Here is a 24380-nt window from a genome sequence, read left to right on the forward strand (position 1 = left end):
GGCTGCACCCCTCAAAGCTGATGGTCATTGTCATTCAAATAGGGTGTGTGAACCATGTCATGTAATCAATTATGTGGAGTGGGGCTTAGCTGCCCCCCCCATATTTTATTCAAGTTGGCACCCCTGACCACTGTTGTTTATGAACCGCCGCCCTAGGCTCTGTGGTTTAAACCACAGCGCCACCTGCGTCCCTTGATATACACATTACCAGGTAGCTATTAATGCTGATAGGTTGCTGGCAAAGATGTATGTTATGCATTTACGCAACTCAATAAGTGATGCCAGTGTTTGTTGGTTGTACAAAAACTTATCACTTATTGGTAGGCAGTGTGAACTGTAAAAATGTTGCCATTCCTAATAATGCTTGTGCTCATGGGCAGGCAGTCTCCTCCTGGCACAAATGGATAATGCTCTGTGGTGTGACAGGTAACCAGTTACAGATTCTCCATCTTTCACAAAACTAGAATTTGTGGACATCCAAGGAAGTGGAATGTTGGGAAATTCAGGACAGATAAAAGAAAGTGCTTCTTCAGACCGTGCATAGTTAAACTATGGAACTCACTCCACATTGATGGTCACTAATTTGGATGTTTTAAAAGAGGATGAGACAAATTAATGGCTACTAGCCATGATGGCTATGCTCTGCCTCCATGGGCAGAGGCAGTATGTTTCTGAATATCAGTTGCTGAAAACTGCAGGAGTACTCTTGAGACCATATAACTGTCAGATTCTCAGGCCACAATCAGAGGTAACTGGCCATTCTCCAGGCATTCGGCTTGAGATCCTGGTTGACCTCCCCGTCTGCGTCTCCCGGCAGGATACAGGCGAGGTCACTATCTGCGATCCCACTCAGCGTGAGAGGGACACACCAACTCCTCCCTCCTCCCTGCTTCCCTCAGGGACAGACAGAAATCTATTTACATGTCTTTATTTCTGTCATTGCAGCAGTACAGAGAAACGTGTCTGCACTTTCCAGTCTCCAACAGTAGAGTGAGATAAACTCCACCCCTGTACTTCCAGTACAGGTCAGATGACACTCTGAGCTAACATCCGGTGCTCAGTACAGTGAATAGACTGCTCCTTTGTTCCAATAGTACAGTCCCAAACATCAACATCCTGTTTTGCATTCCAGGCAGCTGCAGCTCGCTCTTGCATTGCTGCTTTTTCCTGACATCAACACCAGTCCTGAAAGACCTACGTTGACTCCCAGTACGTTTCCGAGCACAATTCAAAGTGTCGGTGCTGACATTTAAAGCCCTAGACAGCCTCAGCCCCGTATAATCTGAAGGAGCGTCTCTACCCCCGTCATTCAGCCCAGACACTGAGGTCCACTTCTGAGGGTCTTCTGGTGGTACCCTCACTGCGAGAAGTGAAGCTACAGGGAACCAGGCAGAGGGCCTTCTTGGTAGTGGCGCCCGCCCTGTGGAACACCCTCTCATCAAATGTCAAGGAAATAAACAACAATCTGACTTTTAGAAGACAACCGAAGGCAGCCCTGTTTAGGGAAGTTTTTAATGTTTAATGCTGTATTGTGTTTTTAATATTTGGTTGGGAGCCGCCCAGAGTGGCTGGGGAAACCCTGCCAGAGGGGTGGGGTATTTATTAATATTAATAATTAATAATTCTTGATGGTGATGATGATTTTGCTTGTGTCCTGCATGTAGTTTTTTGACAGGCATGTGGTTGGCCACTGTAAGAACAGAATGCTGGATTATATGGGCCAAATAATATACCACAGTATACCGGTGACCCTGTAAAAACAATGGCCATAGACAACACCCTAAAAAGAAGGCATGCTATCCCTCAGGCACAGTTTTTGCTTAGGGGAGATCTCTGGACCTTTTGTGCTTTTGTGAGAGCATTTCCCAGTTCTCCTATCTTTCAGAACTTCAATTAGTAACTTTCTTTCTTGAGACATTATGCTCTTCTGACTGGTGAATTTTGAAACCTCCTCCTCCAGGAACCCAGATGGTGACGAAAAGCCCTGGTGCTTTGTCAGTGTGAATAACAAATTGAAGTGGGACTTCTGTGATGTATCCGCGTGCTCAGAAACAGGTACGATGGGTAATAATATAAAGTGGGGCAAAATAAACGTGAAAGGTGTAGCAGTAATTCAGACTGACAGGCATTGTGATTATTCCCCCACCCCGCCCTCCATCCATCTACCTTTAAGAACGCAGCCCACAAAACTGTAATGACTCTAGCATGATTTTTTAAATAGTCTTCTTGAAGCTCTGCCCAAGAGTTTAGTGAAATTGTAGAATCTGTTAGCTTTAGAGCATGGAGAAGTATGCCAAACAAATAACAGGTATCGGGATATCTATTGTCAAGAGATGTAAGAGGAAATGAAATATGAAACAGTACAGCAGAAAATAAACCATTCACAGAATGAAGGAATAATATTCTACATGGATCTTTCAGGAATTATACTCATGCACTGAGAGAGACAGCTTTGATGCTGCAAGGTTCAGTTTCTGTGGGGAGCTATTTCATAATTGAAAGGTATATTCGGGAACATAGGAAGAAGGGATTGCTTCTATTTATGCCCCATTCACTTAGGTTCCTGAATATGGCCCTGTCTTCTGTATTTGTGTGCTTAGCTATTGTTGTAGTTTCAGGATGGCTACACCAGTGTGATTTCGTTATTAGAGTTAGGTAAGGGCCTGGGAGATATCAGGTTCCGCTCAGCGATGAAGCTCATTGGGTGGGCAAGGTCCTAGCCTGTCTCACAGGGCTAATGTGAGGATTAGAAGGGAAATACAGAAATGTGTGAGAAATAATTGTAGTATATTTGAAATGAGAGGTTTATGAAATGTTAATATATTGCTATTTTGCAATGGGAAATTCTACAAAAAGAAAAGAGGGGAGAGACAACAACAACAACATTTTATTCTTTATACCCCGCCCATCTGGTTGGGTTTCCCCAGCCACTCTGGGCTGCTTCCAACAGGATATTAAAAACACGATAAAACATCAAACATTCCCTAAACAGGGCTGCCTTCAGATGTCTTCTAAAAGTCAGATAGTTGTTTATTTCCTTGACTTCTGATGGGAGGGCGTTCCACAGGGAGGACACCACTACCAAGAAGGCCCTCTGCCTAGTTCCCATGTAAAACCATGTATCACATCTTGAGCTCCCTGGAGGAAAGGTGAAATAGAAATGCAATGATGATATGAAAGATGTTGCCAATTATTTTGAAGATATAAACTTTTTCAGAATTAGGACCAAACTTCTATATCATAGCTCATAATACTGCAATAATTTCCCAATTGCCTTATCAAGCCTTGAGTTATCATATTGGCCTGAATATAAGCCGCACTTTTAAAATTGGAGGGGGGGGGGAGAAAAAAAGAAAAAATGCCCGGATATAAGCTGCTCCATTCCTTGCTGCTCCTGGCTGCATACTGGGGGGGGGCTGCGTTGCTGGTGACCTTTCCCCTTCCTTCCTCGCTCTCTCCCTTCCTGGCCTTGGGGGAGAGGACGGGGGACTATGCGCGGGGGGGGGGAGCTGCTTTGCCATGCTCCTGCCGCTGTTTGCCCCACACTCCTGGCTGCATACCATAAGATCGCGAATATAAGTCTCACTTTAACTTTTCACGGTCAGAATTTGGGGGCAAAGTGGGGCTTATATTCAGGCCAATACGGTAAGATGAAACTCCAGTGAATGTGCTGTGTCAGTGGTCAAAGGACAGTGTGCAAGTCTTGCGTGACACTTAGAGAATCCAGATCTAGCTGTGCAGACTGCCTGAAGCGTCCTCCTGAAAAACAAAATTGAAAGTGAAGGAAGGAGGAAGGGTCTGTTTATGAGTTGTTAGGTTAAATGAGGAAAAAGTTGGAGTGAGAGAGCCTTTGTAACAGAGACAGTGCTATTATACCATTTCCGTATCCAGTTGTTTCTTTTGTATTGCAGCACAGTCCTCTGGGAATACAGTCACCAAGAATTCTGCAGCGGAGAGAAGACCTAATACATGTGGAAGACCAGAGACAGAAAGACCATTAAAGAGAATCTATGGCGGTGCCAAGTCAACTCCTGGCAAACATCCATGGCAAGCCTCTGTTCAGAGGAAGGTTTCAAGGGGCATATTTTTCCCCAGAGGACACTTCTGTGGAGGAGTACTGATTGAACCATGCTGGGTTCTTACTGCGGCGCACTGTGTTTTGTAAGCAAATTCATCTTTCATTTCTGACACTAAGAGTTGTTTGGCAGTGGAATGGTCTCCTTCAAGAAGTGGTGGGTTCTCCTTCCTTGGAGATTTTTAAGCAGAGACTGAATGACCATCTGACCTGTATGCTTTAGTTGAGATTCCTGCATTGCAGGGGGCTGGACTAAATGACCCTCAGGGTCCCTTCCAACTCCGCAGTTCTAGGAGTCTATGAATAGATCCTTATTGGTATGGTTTATGTGTGATTATGATTTAGCCAACATTTGTGCTCAAAATGGCAGAATAGAAATAGCAGAGATATTAAAATCAGATATAAAAACAGCAATAAATTGAAACTAAAATACTTACCAAAATATATACAGTGGTACCTCAGGTTAAGTACTTAATTCGTTCCGGAGGTCCGTTCTTAACCTGAAACTGTTCTTAACCGGAAGCGCCACTTTAGCTAATGGGGCCTCCTGCTGCTGCCGCGCTGCCGGAGCACAATTTCTGTTCTCATCCTGAAGCAAAGTTCTTAACCCGAGGTACAATTTCTGGGTTAGCGGAGTCTGTAACCTGAAGCATATGTAACCTGAAGCGTATGTAACCTGAGGTACCACTGTATATTTAAAAGGAGCATGTCTTACCTACCCCACTTAAAGCATAGACATAGAAAAGTCCACATTCATGCATTCAGGTTCCCATATGGTAGATGAGAGTAGCTCTACATGACTTGGATCTGATTGGCTAGCAGTGCTGTGCCAAGATCTGTCTTTTGGTTTCTTGAAAGGTTTCCCCACCCCTCTGAAAACGTGGTTTCCATTTTTTTCTGCCTCATTCTAAGGCACTTGAGAATTTCTTTTGAGTTTTGGCCAGTGTAGAGTTTTGAGCTTCCCTTATCAATGCAAGGTTGTGTGTGTGTGCTTTCTAATATACATTTCTCTAGAACTATGCAATTTCCTGGCTTCCTGGTCTGAGAAAGGCCTATGGGAGGAGCTACTTCCTGATGTCTTCTCCCAGGCTTTAGCTGAAGTATGAGTACCCAGGAAACCTGCCGAGTGTTAAGTCTAGTAGAAATAGTTTCCATGATGGAGAATTCCAGTATAAGTGTTGAACTGGATTATCTTTGAAATCTCTTGAGGTTCTATAATTACAACTGATCATTCTTTGTGACATTTTTCTCTCTTTCATAGGACAGATGCCCACACCCTTGAAGTGGTCCTTGGCAAAAAAGATCTCCTTAGGAAAGAGCATTATGAACAGAAGTTTGATGTGGAAAAGATAATTATACATGGACACTATGAAGAAATTGAGGATGTCCCATACAATGATATTGGCAAGTTGCTTACAAATGTTCAAATCACTGTCAGTGTGGTTACAAGATGGAGATAGTGGACATTAGGCTCAATAACTTTGATGTGGGCTAAATATCATGGATAAAATAATTCTGACTTGAGTTAAGCAATGGAACAAACATTCAAATTCCTCGAAGCTTCAGAAAATAGGTTTAATTACTGTATTTTTCGCCCTATAGGACGCACCGGCCCATAGGACGCACCTAGTTTTTTTTGGGGGGGAATAAAGAAAAACAAATTATCCCCCCCCAGCCGCAGCTTCAGCGCACCCCGCGCTCTGGGCAGCAGGCTGTTATCCGTAGCCTAGGGAGCCCTGCAGGAACTCCCGTGGGCTCCCCAGGCTTGCTGATAGCTTCCTGATGCCTGGAACATGTCATCGGCTTTATTGCACAAAATTGTCTTCCATTCGGCCCACAGCTTTGTTGAAGTTGAAACCAATTGATGGCCACTGTGCAGTGGAAACAAGATACGTCAAACGAGTGTGCTTGCCTGATTCTACTTTTCCTGATGACACAGAATGCTATATATCAGGTTGGGGAGAAACTGAAACAGGTAAGCTATTGTTTAATGGTGCAGTCCTTTATGGTTAATACATTGACAAAATCTCTATTAATTTTTGTATTCCACCTCCTCTCTTCTCAATTTGGCCTCTGCTGCTGCAGATAGGAGGGTCGTCGCTGTTTCCTAGATGGACTAGAATGACCACCCTCCTGTAGTCTGTGTTTTGCCAAGGTTGTCTCTCCATAGTGGCTGGCTGGGCTCTGTTGCTGTCCTGGCTTCTCAACACTATGGGTCACTGCTGATTACTGAGGTGTGCCAGTGTGAGAACAGGATGCTTTACCTTTCGCAACACTGAGAGATATATGATGTCAGAGGGTGCTTCTCTAGTATGAAGTCACATACCTTCAGGTGTCCATGTTTCTAGAAGGATATAGACATCCACTTAAGCGTTTACACATTTAAATCAAATGGATGATTATACCTGGCTGTTCTCCCAAACTCCTGATTATATTTGGCTGTTCTCCCAAATTCTTGGCTGTAGATAAGATGACTAATTGTCTGGCCAGGGAACATGATCAGGAAGACCAACCACCCCTCATTATTCCTGCAGAACAATTCAATCAGAGAAGATATGCTGCAGATTATGAATAGCTATACCAGGCATTTTAAAATCAAGCAATTTTTGAAAACAAAATTTGTTAAAAATTCAGAATGTGCAAATCTGTTTAGAGCTTTTAAAAAATAAAAGAAGTAGTGGTATTGAGGGCAAACCTCCCATCAAATTCCTTGTCCCTTTCTCTGTCATATGCCACTTATCATCTTAACTTCATTCAAAGAATCAAATCAGAGTGAATGAGTCTATGTGCTTCCAGATAAAGATTCTGAGCCATATCTCGGAAATAAACCCAGGAACTTTGACAGTATTTTCCAGCCTATTGGTTTGGATAAGTTTTTGATAAGCAGCATCTGGATTTCTGGATGCATATTGAAACAGAACTGCCAAATCTATTCAAGTTCAGCTAAACCTCTGTGACATACTGTGAGTTCCTTGGAAGGAGGAAATTATTCTTGTGCTTAAAAATAAGATAATGAGACCTTTCTGAAAAAAAATGCAGTTTTTCACTTTTCGCTTAATGAGTTGCTGTAAAATTGCAGGTGGACAATGTGTCAATCATGTTCCCAAAAGTACCCTTATGTTTTATGAGCAATATAATCCAATATGAAGTATATACATCTTTTGATATAATTCATATTGAAAGTAAGAAGCATCTGGTATGCAGATTTGATAGATTAGGTGCTGATGATACGAGTTAATAAAACATCATTCTTCCATGACACAGTCTCCTTTGCAAACTACCACATTCACAGTCCACTGTCTATGAATGCTGCCCAAGAGTGAATAGCTGATCTGTTTTGATGCCAGAAATGACTCCAATTTAAAAAACATTTGCTTGTATATCCTGCCCTTTCCCTTAAAAAAATCTCACAACAGCCCATGACTTAGCTGAAGTATAGAGCTAGTTTTATGACCAAGATTTCCCTGGGAGCTTCATAGTTGAGCAAAGAATTGCATTTTACACACATAATTCATACAAATCCATTGTGTCACAAAAGGCCCGGTCAACCAATGAAGACATTAGAATTGCAATTCAAATTCGCCTTGCTAATTTAAAATTACGATGTTAAACTCAACTGTGCAAATATGTGGCTAGATCCATGACTGGAAGGAGAGCTCTATTCATGGAAGGGTGATCTTGGGCTAGTCACTCTTCCCTGAAGTCTCTCAGCCTTACTCACCCCACAGAGTGTTTGTTGTGGTGGAGGAAGGGAAAGGAGATTGTTAGCCGCTTTGAGACTCCTTAGGGTAGTGATAAAGTGAGATATCAAATCTAAACTGTTCTTCTTCTTTCTATGAATGAGAGCTCTTTAGGACACATCTTTCAGGGGTTCAGGAGCAGAGGCGAGGGCAAGGGAGGAAACAGAGAGCGAGGGGGAGGAGGCAGAAGAAAGGATGAGTGATGACGACGACCCGAGATCTCCGAGTCTTTCCAGTGAATCAGAAGATTCACAAAAAGGAGCACCAGTGGCCAGGGCAAGGGGGGAGACTAGGGGGACACCCCAGGAAGAAAGAGCCAGAGGGGACTCAGAGGGGAGCAGTTGGAGATCGGGACCAACGTCACCGCCAGAGAGTAGGAAAGAGGAAGAGCGCCAGGGAGCAAGCGTTGGCAGCTCGCAACAGGAGGGAGGGCACGAGTCAGGAGTGGCCACACCTTCATCGGGGAGCGAAGTGACGGTTAGACGGAAAGTGGAAGGTTGGGCGCGCGCGCCAAGTTCAAATGCACAGGAAGGTGGCGCAGTAGGCAGCCCGGAAAGGGAGCCAGGTCCTAAAGCCCGGCGCAAGGAGTCAGGGGGGTCAGCGTCAGAAGAATCCCGGAAGGAAGAGACCCAGGGGGGCAGAGGGACCCAGAGGAGAACTGTCAGGCGGAAAAGGTGGAGCAGGGCTAGGATATTAAGTTGGTGCGCAAGGGGCGGAGACTCAGACGGAGCTTCGCCGATCTAAGCATAAGACGTAGGGTTGCACGCAGCAGCTCGAGAATGGAGACTGTAACTCAATAAAGACTTTTATTTAACGATCGCTGGCTAGCGTGATCCTCTGTGAGCTAGGATCTGGAAGTAACCCTGACAACATCCCTTTGCCTTATGTCAGGGGTTCTCAAGTGACATCTTCTGATACATGCAAATTGAGACACTTTGGCTTCTTTTGATTAAACCAGGAAACACTTGCATGGCATATGCTAGCAAGAAAATATTTTGGGGAATGGGAAGCGCGAAACATCTCTGTTTCCATAGATATTTCCAACCTTCTACTTGATGGCATCAGTGTATTTATCTGCAACGGTCGATATGTGTTTGTTTGCAGTGCAAATCCTAATCATTATAGCACACCACATTTATGTGAATAATGAAAGCAAATAATGTTCCCCATTGAACAGCACAGACATCTCTCAGATGCGGAGCTGAATAATTCTTCTGCATAACATGCATAATTGACTTAATTGCTCAAGATTTTATGGCTCTAGCCACCACTTGTTTCATTTGTGGATCTAGTGGTAATTCTCTCAAACCTGTTTCCTGTTTGTGACATCTGCAACAGCAAACACACTATTAAAGGTGGGCTATGGAGATAACTTGCAAGCCTTATTATATAATTATATATAATTATAATGAATATAATTATATTCATGGATCAATACATGGAAATTATTGATGTAACGATCCCAGAGTAAGCATAACAAATGTCAGGATTTGACTCAAACAGTTCTGATTTAACACACATTTGCGGTTGTAAAGTCTACAGGCCAGAATCTTCCGAGGTCAATCAACATCTTGCAAATGCAACACAGTGTAGGTTTTTCAAAGGCAAAACACTATTGAGATGCCAAACTCCTATGCAGCAGTAACAGAAATTCACTGTCAAAAGCTGTTTTTAGCTTGATAGCCTTCTTTGGGCTTGTTCATTTCCTAACCCTGCTCTGCCAGAGTTGTGGCTTTCCCTTGCAGCAGATGATCATATCTTAGGCCCAGGCACAATTCTATTATCCCATAGATTGAAAAGAAAGATTTAGCAGGGGGAAGAAGGGAAGTTAAGAGTTTCTTCATTTTCCTGCATCCTGTAGGTGAATCATCTCATCAGCTGTTAGATGCCAGAGTAAAGCTGATTTCCCAGGTGCGGTGTAACGCACGAAGTGCACATAATAACAGACTGGATGAAAGCATGCTTTGTGCAGGAAATCTTCAGAGAACAAGCGCTGATACTTGTCAGGTCTGTTGCTTTTTCAGTATTTGAACACTAATTTCTCTTTTAACAAAATGTAAATAGGCTATGCAGAGTAATGTCTGGCAGGGTACTACATATGTATCTGCTTCTTGTATCAGATACATTACAACAACTTACTTCCTTTCAACATGATGTGAGAGGCATGTCCTTCAAACAAACAGCAGCTCTTCTGGTGACAGGCAAGCCTATGGGAGATGCAGAAGTTCAGCTACAAACTTGGGAGTTTTGTCATTTGATAAGGCCTGTCCCAATACATCATAGGTGCATGATCCCTGCACCTCTCCTTTCCCCAAACCACCATGTTTTATGTTCTTCGGGTTCTTTGTATTGCTAGCCTGAGATATCTGTGGTACTGAATTTAGCTTTATTTACTTTTTTTTTTTCATCCGACTTCTACCCTGCCTTATCAAATTAGCTCCAGGCAGCTTACAAGCAAATCATGCAATCTACTAACACTTGAAAATATCAAGAAAAGCATATACATCTTCTGAGGTCTGCAGAATTTAGCAGGGCAGCCACAGAAGGGTATGTGTGTTGTCCTCTGAAGAGCATAGCCAGAACTGACCCTCCCGTTTTGTGAATGAATGGAAACTCGCTACATCCCCCCAGGACTCCTTGAAACATGAAAGGCCTACCACCACACAAATATATCATGCTGGAAATTCCACTACTAATAAACGTGGGCTCTGCACCCCAGGGTGCCAAAGGAAGCATTGAATCTCCTTCTCCGAGGGCATCGAAGGAGCCATAAGGAGTGCCAGATTCCCACTCCTGCCACCAATGAAATTTTATAGCCCTTACTCTATTGATATCAGAGCTCCAAGGTCAGTAGGCCTGGAAATGGAGTGAGCCACTGAAGAACTGGATTTGCTTGACATGCCCCCACATCATAGATTAAACTATGCCAGACCATTTCTCTCCCATCATTTCTAAAGGAAACTGAAAAGAATGGAGTTGAATAGTATTCGTCCATGCTCACTTTTGTCCTGCCGGCACTGGATAACGTAGATGAACCACTTCTGTCTCCCTCAGCCATCTTAGAACTGCAGCATAAGTGCAATGAAATGGAGAATCCAAGGCCAGGGATTTAATATCCTCAGTTTCCGAAAAGACCACCCAATGCCTAGGTCCATCGCGGACAACTGCCCTCTACTTTCGCAAGGGCCACTTACTGTGCTGAGGACAAAACAGAAGAAGAAAAGTCTGGGCCAGGAGTCCATGCCATCAGCTCCAGAAGAGACCTCAGGTTTGAGGTCTCCCTGGTTTAGGCATTAAATAAAACTACTGTTGGTCCATATTTGAATTTCAGTGGTACCTCGGGTTAAGAACCTAATTCATTCCAGAGCTCTGTTCTTAACCTGAAACTGTTCTTAACCGGAAGCACCACTTTAGCTAATGGGGCCTCCCGCTGCGCCGCCAGAGCACGATTTCTGTTCTCATCCTGAAGCAAAGTTCTTAACCCGAGGTACTATTTCTGGGTTGGTGGAGTCTGTAACCTGAAGCGTATGTAACCTGAAGCGTATGTAACCCGAGGTACCACTGTACTTAATTAAATGACCTATTTTATTTGTTGCTAGGGAGATTCAGGAGGCCCTCTAACCTGCGTGAAAAATGGCTCTTATTATGTCTATGGAATTGTGAGCTGGGGAGAACACTGTGGGTTAAGACAAAAGCCTGGAGTCTATACCCACGTGATAAGATTTCTCAACTGGATTCGTACAAAAATTCAACGCGAGTCTAGCTTTGATATCTAGGAAAACCCTTTGAAAAATAAATAAAGGTAAGCCTAAGACATACTGATATACCTTCCTATTAATCTCAGATAAGGAAGTTAGTTTTCCAATTATCTTTTTAGCATTACGGTTGAAATCTTATACACACCATTTAACTCACTTCCTTCTTTGTAGAAATGTGTGGGATGATTATGCTTCCACCAGCCACACACCTAGGAATCTTCATAAGAGAAGTTCTGGACTTTGGGGTCTAGGAGTATACAAGTCATGGGGGGGGGGTTTGTTTGTTACTACCACTATTAGTTTTAGGGTTGCCTTTGAATATTAATTGGCCTGTGTGTTAATAAGCTTTATGCTTAATTTCCTTTGACATCTTTGAATGAATTGTTGAACTCTTTGCTGTAGTGATGTTAAATTTTGAATTGTGTATTATGGTTACTGTACTACTGTATTGAATGTTCATTTTGGTAAGCCTCTTTGAGCCACAAATCTGTGGGAAATGTGGTATTTAAATAAATTGACTGTCTGCAAGACTATATTTTCTGAATAGGATTTTAAGCACCGAGAATTGCAAGTTCCACTGGATAATTCAAAACATGCCATGTTTTATTCAAAATGCAAACCCTGACACTCTCTCTTAGGATTTAGAGTATTGGGTTAGCTTTCACCAGTTTATTATACAGTGGCATGTGTAACCACATAGCCTACACTTGGAACGAAATGCCATTTTTTTTTAAAAAAGTATCTGTTATATTTTTATCCTCCAATGTGTTCAGGATAGCAGACCTAATCCCCATTTTATCTTGAAAAATGAGTCAGATTCGTAGGCTGAAATATAGTGGCTAGCCCAATATACCTCAGGGGAGCTTAGCAGCTGAGTTTGAATCTGGAGCTTGCTTGTCCAAATCCACCACTCTGTCTGCAAACATTATATACAGCTTTCACATCCCATTCATAGAAGCTCAATCACACACTCAGGAACTCATTCTCCTCCACTTAAAAGGGCCTATAACAAAGCCACACATCAACATTTCGCTTGCTCTTACATGCTCACCCATTCAAAGATAATAAACTTTAAATTATCAAGAGTCACATAGACCACTTTACAATGCTCAAAGGAATGCAGGAAATAAAGGAAAATTTCATAAACCAAGAAAACCCTATAATTAAAATACCAAAACAAATTATTTATGGAAAGCGATTCCTCTTATTTATTTTCAATACAAATAATTTTACTTTCAACAAATCATGTTTATTAATTTTTAGTACAAAGTTGAGCCTGCCAGTCATCTAGTACTAATTTCATTCACTGTCAGAAATAAATACTACATTTCATAATAACATACACTTAAAAATTACTTACATGCAAAAAAAGATATAAGAACAATATTAAATTATTTGCGTAAGGTTTCACTGTTGTTTTTTCTTTTAGCAAATTCAACCGCTTTGGTGCAGCCTATGCTTCGGGGGGGGGGGTCTACTTGCACAGCAAGCTGAAAAAAATTATGCATTTTCTTAAGGCTGATGTCTGTGTTTCAGTTCATTCCTTGACATCATTTTTCTCCGCCTGACTTGTAAGATCTCTGTCGCATCAGGATTGACTCTCACTTCTTGGGATCCTTCTCCAGCTGCCTGTTCCTGCCAACCAAAATAGATACTGAATGTGAGCTACTTACGAAGACAAATTTGCAGAATTCCCATTTATTAAAAAGAAACAGTACTTTATCGGGCAAAACATTAAAGCTCTGCTAATGCCATCTTTCTGTGGTTGGACAGGTTTGTTAGCTTCAACATAGTCTTACTTCTAGGGAAGATGCAACTTCTGGGTTACTCCAGCTTCCTCATCCAAATGCCTCTGTGAGTATCAAATGCTTCTTGTAGATGCTTCAGATCAGGTGTTGCTAATGTAGCATCTGTGCGTGCACATATGTCCACAAAGGGCTTCTCAGTTACCTGCAAGCTGCCCTTCCCCACTGAAATTAGGCTTGGAAGAACCATTGTATTGAAGCCAAAAGGTTGTGGGTGTGATATGCATCCCATAAGCACGTACCTAGCAGTAAGTCCCATTAAACCTCTCAGGAGGCTTGCACAGGAACTGACTTTGCAACAAGCGCTAGACCTGCAAGCCTCATTCACATGTCAGAATGAAGATTTGTGTGATGTAAAAACATAATGAATTCTTCAACTATTGTGTGAGTCTTGCTTTGCAACTAAAATGTTGTATGCCAGCTGAGTCTCGTCCCTCCAGCCATGATTCAACAGGCTGCCTTTTTTGAAGCTTGCAGGACCCTCTACATGTCCTTTATCCATTAATTTGTTGCCTTATTTTTAGAGTGGAAAAAAACAAATAAAATAAAATTGGTGACATCAGGGTAAACGAGCCATTCAGTCTATTTCTGCTGCAATTTTACAGCAGAATCTTTTTGCAGAACTCAACCCTAGAAAGGGATGTGTGCTTTTGGTATGATCAGTCATTGGGATGGGCAAAGAGTGTCCTCTAGAAAAGCTCCACTGCTCTAAAAACATTGTGTATGTCTGCACGCTAAGAGCAGTTAATTCATTTCCCTACCCAATATTGTCTGTGTCTCGTTGGGTGTACAGTCGAATCTTGAGTGTCAAATGTAATCCGTTCCGGAAGCCCATTTGGCTTCCAAAACGTTCGACAACCAAGGCACAGCTTCCAGTTGGTTGCAAGAGCTTCCTGCCCTCAAGTGGAAGCCGTGTCGGACGTTTGGCTTTCTAAAAAAACGTTTGAAAATCGAAGCAATAACTTCCTGGTTTTCAGTGTTCAGGATCTGAAACGTTCCAAAACGGAGCCGTTCAGGAACGGAGGTTTGACTGTATAAACTTTATTCACATAAATTTTTCTATTGTTTTTTTCTAATAGTAGAAAAAATACTTTATAAGGATAGGGGCATTAATTAAATCTCACTGCTGATACCTGAAACTGCCTTGTTGAGCAATTGCCACTAAACTGCTTTTCTATATGACACAGAGTGGGAAACAAGCACTCCGCCTTATGTTTGGGATTCTGCATCCTAGGTGCTTAGAAGGAAAGGGGCTATTGGTTCACGTACAGTTTTCAGATTGTTCTGATCCAAAGTTCCTTGAGGTTCCTGTTCCTGAGCATATGCCAGCTCGGCAGCCCTCCTGGCCATTTCCACTTTGTAGGAACCTGGAGGTGTCCAGCCAACGCCTCTGATCCAGTTCAAATCAGATTTGTACTTGACCTGCAAAACAAATACACAAACCTCACGGAATTAATAAACCGTGCACACTTCAAATCAGATGGGAAGTAAATTGCATAGAACAGCACCTTAGCTTTCAGTTTCCTTCACTGTCAGGACTTTACAAAGTAAGAAGTGAATCGCAGCATGTACGAAAGGCTGCGCATTTCCACAGTTTGTCAACATTTCCTTCCTTATTATTAACTGAACATCACTTCTAAAACCTCAGAAATCATATGAGGCCTACCAGAAATCCAAGGAAGAATGGGACAAGCATACCTATTGTATCTTTCCGTTTTTCTCCAGAACTTCAAATTACTTACTAGTGTTGAGACCAAATGGTCCCACTACTTCACAACTCCCTTTGCAAGCAGTGAAAGGAGATGTTCAAATTTTTCAAGGTGGTGGGAAATTGCAAGGTAGGAGAGCAGCTATTCACCCTTAACTAGCCCTCCCCTTTTCTTTCTCCCTCCACCTCCACTTTTTTCCTGCCACAAGCTGTGGTTAGTAGCAAATATAACACTTTTTTCAGCAGCTCATGAACCACCATTTCTTTTCCTCAAAACTGCATAGAAGCAGCATTGTTCCAGGGCAATGGAATGCAGGGGGATAGCTAACTCACTCCTTACTGGCATCTTTTGGTCCTTCATTGGCATTTCTTTTCTACCAGCCAATTCTTTAAAATATATTCTTTTTTTAAAGGGGGGCACTTTACGGATGTTTCAAGGACAGAGTTTTGGTACAGAGAACAGAGCCCTGGAACGAGAGACTAGCCAGGCACCCCCAAACTCGGCCCGCCAGTTGTTTTGGGACTACAATTCGCACCATCCCTGCCCACTGGTCCTGTTAGCTAGGGATGATGGGAGTTGTAGTCCCAAAACAGCTGGAGGGCCGAGTTTGGGGGTGCCTGCTCTAGCCTATATATCAATGCACTTACATCACTCTGGAGGTTGTGTGCTTGCTTAGCATGCTTTAGGTTCAGCTGTTCTGGGTCACAGGTATACTGATGCAGGTGCTGCCTGTAATTGACGTCACTTATCAACTGTTGACTTTTCTTTGCATGGATAAATCTTGGCTGGTCAATGTGGCTCTTGAACTGCGCTCTGTTTCTGACAAAATCCCTCTTGTATTGGTTGTCACTCTGGAGGTAGCCCATCTTGAGAAAGTGCCTCATTTTGGGGTCATCATTCACATTGCGAAATCCAATCTGCTGCCCCCTATCCCTCAGGAAGGCCTCTCTGTATCTGAACTGCAGAGTAGTGAGACAGAGCAAAGACAAAAATAATTTTTATTCCCTTATTGTATTATTTTTGTATAGAGAGCTGTGACTTCTATGTGGACATGTAACTTTGCTAAATCAGAGTACTAGCATCTACATCCAGAGGGCAGAGCTGCCTTGTTGGAGCAATTTTTGACTGGAAAGAAATGGTCATTGGATTTACAGAATATACACAGTTTTATTATCGATAGTGTTATGTACTGAGTTGAATAGGATCCAAACTGCCGCAGTCTGACTGGTCCTAGAACAATAGGATCCAAAATGCAGCAGTCTGATTGGTCCTAGAACAATAGGATCCAAAATGCAGCAGTCTGATTGGTCCTAGAACAATAGGATTCAGAATGCAGCAGTCTGATTGGTCCTAGAACAATGCAGCAGTATGATTGGTTGGCAGGAACCACCCAATCATGCTCCAGATAGAAGTGAATCCACAACCTGATTGGCTTACAGTAGAATTCCGGAATTAGCCAATCATGTGCAGCCCATTGTGTAAATAATGTATATAAAGCAGATACTTTGAGGGGACTTTCATTCATTCCTCCTCACCACTATGAGCTGAATAAAGAGCATGAAATCACTTTGCGACTCTGAGTATATTTCAAATAGCATACTTAATGATGAATACATTAACAAGCATGTGGATGAAATGGAAACCAATGGTGTAAGGCAGCTTGCACAGCTCAAAAAATGTGACCCATGACTGATGTTCCATTAAATCAATGAGACTTCAGAACTTGAAGCTCATTAATTCAACAAAATGTATGTGCACCTAAATTCATCTGGACTGTACTCTGGCTTTCTAGCAGTTCCAGATTGGCCTGAAAGAATTTGAGTGCACATTCCTCAAGTCTTTGGATACCAGTGTCTCCATTTAAACTGCAAAGGAAAAGTCATGGGTTGCATAGGAGCCTGCCATTCCAATAATCTTGTAATAGGATGCTAAGATGAATCTTGAATACATACATCACTGGCAATGTCTCTGGAAGCTTTAGCCGTCTGGAAAGGGATGGCATCCAGTCTGAAATCATAGCCAGCTGCCCGTGTCTCCTCCCAAGATGTTTTATAAAGTTTCTGCAGGAAGGAGTTAAGAAAGATGATGCCTTAGTTTACAAGTCTATTGTTCTTATAGTAATAAATATTTGATTCTAATGGGACCATTTGTGTCTGGGCCAGTCATATAGGCCTTTAAGATTTTCCGACTGCCCTGTAGGCGTTCAACATCCCCACCTACAGAATACTGTACATTGGTTAGAGTCTCATTGGTGGGGAGTCAAAAACACCCAAATTGAGATTTTGTTTGGCATTTCATGCATACATTGATTCCAGCTTATTTGGTTTCTGTTAGACACTTTGATGCATCAGCCACATCAATATTGCATCGACACACTGCCCCTATTCTGTCTTTCGAAACATCTCCTAGTAGCATCTTGGGTTTTACAGTGTAGGAATGTCAGTGCTACAAGTCTCCACTTTTTGTTACTTCAAGCACTTCTAATGCTTTCTGTGCTAGCTCCATACCCTGATGGTTTCATCAACTAATCTAAAATAATGAGCTGCCAGATAAAATATTGGATATGATTTATATGAGTAAGATGCAAATTTTGAAGATAACATGTCTCATTTCAATCCCAAGGGTTTATATTACAGTGTCTGAAGTTATTGTGATGCCGCATCGTTGTCCTGCCTGAGAGATGTTTCTCAAGTTTAGCCATTCAGCTTAGGAGAAATAAAATATTTTTGTACATAGGTGCAAGGATGCTAATGAGCAGAGACATAGCCTATTTTGGTGAGGGTCTACTTTGGTTAGGGCACATTCTCTAAAACAGCGGTTCCCTAACTGTGGCCTATGGACCATTGGTGGTCTGTGGGCTTTATTCAGATGGCATGTCTGCATTAAATATACATATTGATTTTCGATTGTATTTGTATTGCTTATTTTACTTCTTATGTGGTATTTTATTGTATTGCAGTTTGAATTCTATGGAATGCAAGTTGTAACACAATCAAATACAATGTAAGAAAAAAACAAAAACAATTTAAAAACATACAGCATCTAGCACAGCACGTACAAATCACTACAACAGGCAGAAAAAAATCATTACGTGGTCTGCCAGCAATTTTTTAAATGGTCTGTGGGAAAATTAGTTTGGAAACAACTGCTCGGCATGATAGTAGGTAATAATCTCAGGCCTCCAACTCATATTACTTACTGAACAAATAATGTTTATTTACTATGAGACTGCGATAAAAATGTACCTCTGAAGGCATGGAGAGTGAAAATGCAAGAAATGGGACATCCACACTTCCCAGTGGGCTTGCAATTTCTGATAAACATACTTAGAGCACCTGATCTAATTCTGGAATTATTTCCTCCCAGATCATGACAGTAGAATCCAAAATTATCCCAGATGAGATAATATGGGAGGCATTCCATCCAAAATGACCACAGATGGCATATTTAAAGGGCAAATCCAGATAAATCCTTAAATTTATTTAGAATAATCAGGGTATGACTATTTGGAGTAACAAGCCCTTTGGGGTGGAAGGGAATCAGGTGGGCTGGAAGAGCCGTGCTTCCTCCTCAGCTGTGCCATAAGTCCAAATCTGGAGTGTCTCTTGCCATGGGAGCTTCTGTCTTGCAACCACCAGCAAGTCCTAGCCCTTTCCTACCTCTTCCTCTCTCTCTTTTTAATCTGCCAAAGCTTTTGCCTTGCTGTTGCGGATCATTCTGTAACATGGGTCCTTTGATCTGAAACCCCATGCATCATTTTACTTTATCACAGTTTGCACAGCTTTTGCACTCATCCTCACACATTACATTCATTTGATTTACAGCTATCTTTGCAGTTTTACAAATACCAATGTGGTTTTTGTGTGTGTTGTAAGGTCAGTCTCTCTCAACAGCTTTCTGTGTGTGGCATCTGATCCAATTGTATATCTACCAAAAACAGTTTCATTTTTAATGAGAGGCCCCCAACTCTTCCATCTCCCCATGCTCTCCCTGGCTGTTTCAGTTCAGATACATGCTGGTCCATTTGAATGTTTTGAGAAGAAAGGGTACATATCAGACTTACAACTGTGACATTCATCTGTGCATGGCAATACAGTTCTAACTGCATGAGCAATATATCTCACTCATTCTTTTCTTCTAACAGGAGAGTAAAGGTTTGTCAATGCACAATGCTCTTTCTATTTTGATTTCCAGTAGCTGACTAAATGCACCTTTTAAGGTAATTTAATGAAACACAATTCCTCTAAAATTACCGTAATTTGTGCATGAAATAAAATTGTGAATTAATACACATGAAACGACTATATTCCATTTCAAAACAATGCAACCTAGGCTAAAAAGAAAATTATCTACAAACTGGAATTACTGGGACAAGTGACGGCCGGACGTATTCCTGGTACATATGAAATCAAAATACAACTAATTGTAGCTGTGTTCATTCACAAAACCCATCACCCTAAAATGAAGAGATCTATCACTTACATCACTGAGATGGAGCGCATTGAGACGCGCCCTTATGAAGTCAGGGTGGTCAGGAGGTAGAGTATATTCATGCATGGATTCCAAGTGTGCGGCTCGGTACAGCCTCTGACAAACCAAATGACATTTGTTACTTTCACAATTTCTATAACGATAACAAAAATCTATTTCCAGCAAGAGCTACAGTACAAAATGCATTTAATATTAAATTATGCCTATGCTTATTAAAGGTGCCTTGACAAGATGACGCGGGTGGCGCTGTGGTCTAAACCACTAAGGGTGGTCTAAACCACTAGGGCTTGCTGACTGGAAGGTTGGCGGTTCGAATCCCCATGATGGGGTGAGTTCCCATTGCTCGGTCCCTGCTCCTGCCAACCTAGCAGTTCGAAAGCACGTCAAAGTGCAAGTAGATCAATAGGTACAGCTCTGGTGGGAAGGTAAACAGCATTTCTGTGCGCTGCTCTGGTTTCACCAGAAGCAGCTTAGTCATGCTGGCCACATGACTCAGAAAAACTGTCTGCAGACAAATGCCGGCTCCCTCGGCCTATAAAGTGAGATGAGCGCTGCAACCCCAGAGTCGTTCACAACTGGACTTAACTGTCAGGGGTCCTTTACCTAAGACAAGATATTGCTTGACTTTCAATATCACGCTCTTCCAATCATTTCGCCTGTCAAGCAGTTCAGTTTGCCAGACACAACCCCCCCCATTTTCTTCCTCCTGTGCTCTATTCTGGGGGTTCTGTCCACCCCCACCCCCCAGAGCCAATTTCAGGGGGCACGTGGGATGAAAGCTTTGTTGCGGGAGTGGAATTCCTTGCACAGGGCTTCTGTTAATAGAGCTCATTAGGTAAATCCTGCCATAAATATTTGCACTGATTTTTAATTGTACTTTTAACACTGCTTTTATTTCTTAGGCTGTATTTCACTGCATTGCAATTTGAATGTTATCAGTAATTCAATAAAATACAATGAAAGGGGGAAAAGAAGCAATAGAATACAATCGTTCACCCTTTAGCACAGCACACCTAAATCGCAACAACGGGCAGAACAATAATTAAGTGGTCTGCCAATACCATCAACAATTTTCAAGTGGTCCATGGAAAAATAAGGTTTGGGAACCACTGCTCTACATGATAAAAAAATTCTTAACTTACATCATTGCACTGAAGGTAGCTATTCTTAGCATGGAGGAAGTCCAGAGAGTCGGTCACTGTGGTGAACTTGAGTCTATCTGGTTTCTGACGATACTTTGTCTATAAGTGGAATATAAAACATGCAATAAAGACTGGAGTTAAAAACAGAATATTTCATATGTGTGGCAGCAGATGTAGAAATAATACATAAATGTGTGTTTTAATACATATTGTATAGAATTTTTTAAAAAACCATTTAAGAAACATTGAGAGAAGGTTTGTTCTATCTATGTGTCTGCTGAAATAGCTTGCCCAAAATAAATGTATATATAATTTGGCTATATCCAGAGATCCCCAATGGATTTCGTTTTGTCAAAAAGATATACAAATGGGAAAATGTCGTTTTCAACACTTGTCTTTACTGTGCAATTGTCCAAAATGATTTCAATATGTTATGGCAGTGATGCACAGAGAAAAACACATCGTTTTAACTGGGCAAACAGAAATCTGTATCCAAAATGTCATCCTGTTAGATCTCCAATCCACATTTAGGACATTTTCTCTGTTAATAAGTTATGCTGATCACGATAGAATCACTCTCCACTGACTTTGCTGTCAGTTTCAAGTATGCAATTTTCAAAACTATGTTATCAGCTGCTTAGCATTCCATTGCCGAGCCTGCCGTCTTTATTTATTGCTATGTGTTTTTGTTGTTGAGAGTCTCCTGTTCAGGGTAGAAAATATGCAGCAGGATGTCACAGGTGGACTCCTATCTTGTGTACTGCTCTTTGGTAACGTACAACCGTTGTATAAACAGGCTCTCACATCAAAAGGAAATGCTAAGCTACATCCATAAGTGTCATGTAACAAGGAGCCTTGATGGTAAACAATTCCTACAGACGTACCATCCCATGAAAGATTTATCAGTACCTCACTGATGAGTTCTCCAGCCTTCTTTACATTCTCTATCTGAGGGGATCTCAGAGCCATCCAGCTAACCCCCTTCATGAAGTTCAGGTCTGATTTGTAGCGAAACTGTCAAACAAAAACAAAACAAACTTAGACTTCGTCAGATTTTTATTTTATTTTTTTGTTTTTTGGCCTAGCGATGACTCCTCGAGTTGTATTAAAATTTTTGTCTTGTCTTTTCCACGCATACATCATCTCATAGAGCCAAGCTTCTTTGCATTCATCCGTTCCTTTTGGAATTAAATAATGCATCATATACAAGATACAAAAGGAGCTCCCACAACTGAATCAACATAACCGTAAGCAAGAAGTGATGCTACCTGTTGGTACTGAAACCTGTACAAAGCTATTTTAAAAGGAAGGACCAATTCAGGGATGCAAATTATTTTGCGCAAAACCAACACAAGTATTCGTAACTCGGTTTCTCAGCTGGATTACAATATTGTGGTTGCTTCTTATTAAAAGTGGAGATTTTACAGCAAGCTAAAAGAAATTGGGGTGACAACTTAATCCATATGCTAGATGTTGTACAATGTGATTTAATAAGATTACCAGGAAGCCCTTTCTCAAGAATTCCATTGATGGGGCTCCTTAAGTGTATCCCACCCTCTACCTGCGACCTGAAGCCAAAACTTGGATAGTTAAACTGTTGGCAGCATATCCTTTTTAAATATTCTGTCTAGTAGTTAATATCCAAGTGTAAAAGTCCATGTTTCTATCAAAGCAGAGCAGGAAGAATTTTGAAGCCCCTCTTAATGCAATAGCTAAACCTCATGTTAATGGGCGGCTTTATAGTTTGGGATCTCCCAGTTTCTGCAGCAGATTGCCTTTGTCTCACCTCAGGAAAAGAACAAAGGCAATTGGTACATTTGTTACACTTAGAGGAAAATCCAACAGGGATTCTTCCGTTTTCTCGGAGGCTTTCATTGAAGAGATAAAGCATACAGAGCTCTTTCAAGTTGCCTTTTGTTGCAATATAGAGTTGAGTCTTACAGTAAAGTAAGGCAAACAGGTTGCAGACACGCTTGGGCTTTGATTGAGGCCTAGGTTCCTATCAATGGCATTTCCACTGTTCATCTAGACAGGCTTCTGCGATTGGTTTTGAATGGAACAATAGCCGCCCCATCACATTCTGAGCTCAATTAGCAACAGAATCCCCAAAGCCATGTAGGCATATGTGGGATGTGACAGGCACATTTTTGAAGCAAATAGTTGTCTTTCTTTCTCACTCACTCACGGCTTCGGTTCACCATGCCCCCTCCCTTTTTTTAGCTAATCACAGTCACAAAATCAAACAGGCCATCACCTTGTGAGTACTATTTACATTAAGGTCTAAGCAGCATCTTTCTTTACCTCGCTCTGCAAGAGGTGGGCTCTCTTGGCCCACTTCATCTTCAAGTCCTCGGGGAGCACCGTATATTCGTGCAGCCTCTTCCTGTAATCCTGGTCGCTCGCTAGATTCTGTGCCTTCCTGGCATGGACCAGGTTCACCATGTCCAAAGGCAGGTGGTACTGAGAACTGGCATCTCGGGATCCTTTCCTGTATTCTTGCTCACTCTGTAGCTTTGCGGCATACAAGCAGTGCAGCAGGTTGGTATCATCCAAAACGCTCTTGGCACCTATGTGCTTCCCTCTCTCCTTAACAAAGCTATGCTTATACTGAAGCTGCAAAAGGAAAGGAAATGCTGTTTAGCTGGCATTCGTGATTTTTAGATACTTTAAAAGTAGGTATTATGCCTAGGTAACTGTGAGATAGAGAGAGATGGGAAAGAGAATTAGCAATGTAAAATTCAACGCAAGAGACACATGCAATTCACATTACAGGTCTATCTTTCCTTCCGTTGCATCTTTCACTCATGGCTCTGAACAACCATATTCTGAAACAGAACTTTTTCCCCTTTACATGGTCTAAAGCTAAGAAAGGATAGTTTAGAAAATATTTGGAAGAAGAAAGAGTTTTGACATTGTTACAAGGCTGGATCGTGCGTGCATGTTTCTGCATGGCCATTGTCACTGGAGCATTAAAAAAATAATAAAAATTCAACCGTGGCATTAAGGAGGTATTATGTTCCAATGAACATACTACACTGTGGCCCAGCGTGCCCTATGTTTTAGTGAAAGTGGTATCGCTACAGCCAAAACACTAATTCTTTTAACGGATGGATTGGGCAATATGGGACATCCCATGTTTAGATAAACATGGAACAGCCAGGTCTGGATGTAACTTTCCCTACAGTGAGACAACAGTTCAAGAGTCAACAGACAGAGTCGACCATTCTTACGGAGTTCTCTCAACAAACAAGTTTCCCGTTGGACTTTGGCAGCAGCAATGGGCTCAAAGCTGGCAGTCCTATGTATGCACACGACTTCTGGTGTTGCTTAGCCCAGGTAGGACTGAACCTCAGGGCTGAAGTCTAGGGCTGTACCACATGACCACCCAGAGTATTGTGGATGACAGAGACAGTTCCGCATCAGCACCTAGGTTGGCATACGCATGCAGGGCCCACCAGAGCAACTTCTATTTGTATTTTCATATATAACGTTTTATACTCAGGTGTCATCCAGTTAGGCATGGACATGATTAAAGAGTCTCATTTTAATATTTTTACTTTAAACGATATTCCATATCTTTTCTTATAACAAAATGGTACTCGTTCCCAAATACAAGCAAGTAGCATCAGGAAGGGAGAAGCTAATACCATTTTATGTCTG

The 24380-nt window shown here is 41.8% G+C and overlaps 2 protein-coding genes across 4 annotated transcripts in view; one reads left to right on the forward strand and one right to left on the reverse strand.

The window, feature by feature from the left end:
• The window catches only part of HABP2 (hyaluronan binding protein 2), a 32898-nt gene extending 18951 nt beyond the window's left edge, over window positions 1-13947 (forward strand). For 2 of the 3 annotated variants that reach the window (XM_082222683.1, XM_082222685.1), the window contains exons 8-14: window positions 1961-2055; window positions 3912-4161; window positions 5337-5479; window positions 5916-6050; window positions 9677-9822; window positions 11415-11617; window positions 13110-13947. In XM_082222683.1, the coding sequence (XP_082078809.1) occupies window positions 1961-2055; window positions 3912-4161; window positions 5337-5479; window positions 5916-6050; window positions 9677-9822; window positions 11415-11591 (946 nt within the window). In that variant the 3' untranslated portion in view covers window positions 11592-11617; window positions 13110-13947. Of the gene's footprint in view, window positions 1-1960; window positions 2056-3911; window positions 4162-5336; window positions 5480-5915; window positions 6051-9676; window positions 9823-11414; window positions 11618-11744; window positions 12104-13109 lie in introns of those variants that run through there. The other variant, XM_082222684.1, reaches the window with a different exon arrangement.
• The window catches only part of NRAP (nebulin related anchoring protein), a 60017-nt gene continuing 48673 nt past the window's right edge, over window positions 13037-24380 (reverse strand). Inside the window, exons 35-42 of the mRNA XM_082222555.1 lie at window positions 23022-23333; window positions 21630-21734; window positions 20721-20819; window positions 19570-19674; window positions 17040-17147; window positions 15735-16046; window positions 14648-14800; window positions 13037-13208 (exon numbers count right to left, since the gene is read on the reverse strand). Coding sequence (XP_082078681.1) covers window positions 13086-13208; window positions 14648-14800; window positions 15735-16046; window positions 17040-17147; window positions 19570-19674; window positions 20721-20819; window positions 21630-21734; window positions 23022-23333 — 1317 coding nt within the window. The 3' untranslated portion in view covers window positions 13037-13085. The remainder of the gene's footprint in view (window positions 13209-14647; window positions 14801-15734; window positions 16047-17039; window positions 17148-19569; window positions 19675-20720; window positions 20820-21629; window positions 21735-23021; window positions 23334-24380) is intronic.

Source organism: Podarcis vaucheri (assembly GCF_965113315.1).
Source record: "Podarcis vaucheri genome assembly, chromosome: 5".
NCBI lineage: Eukaryota > Metazoa > Chordata > Lepidosauria > Squamata > Lacertidae > Podarcis > Podarcis vaucheri.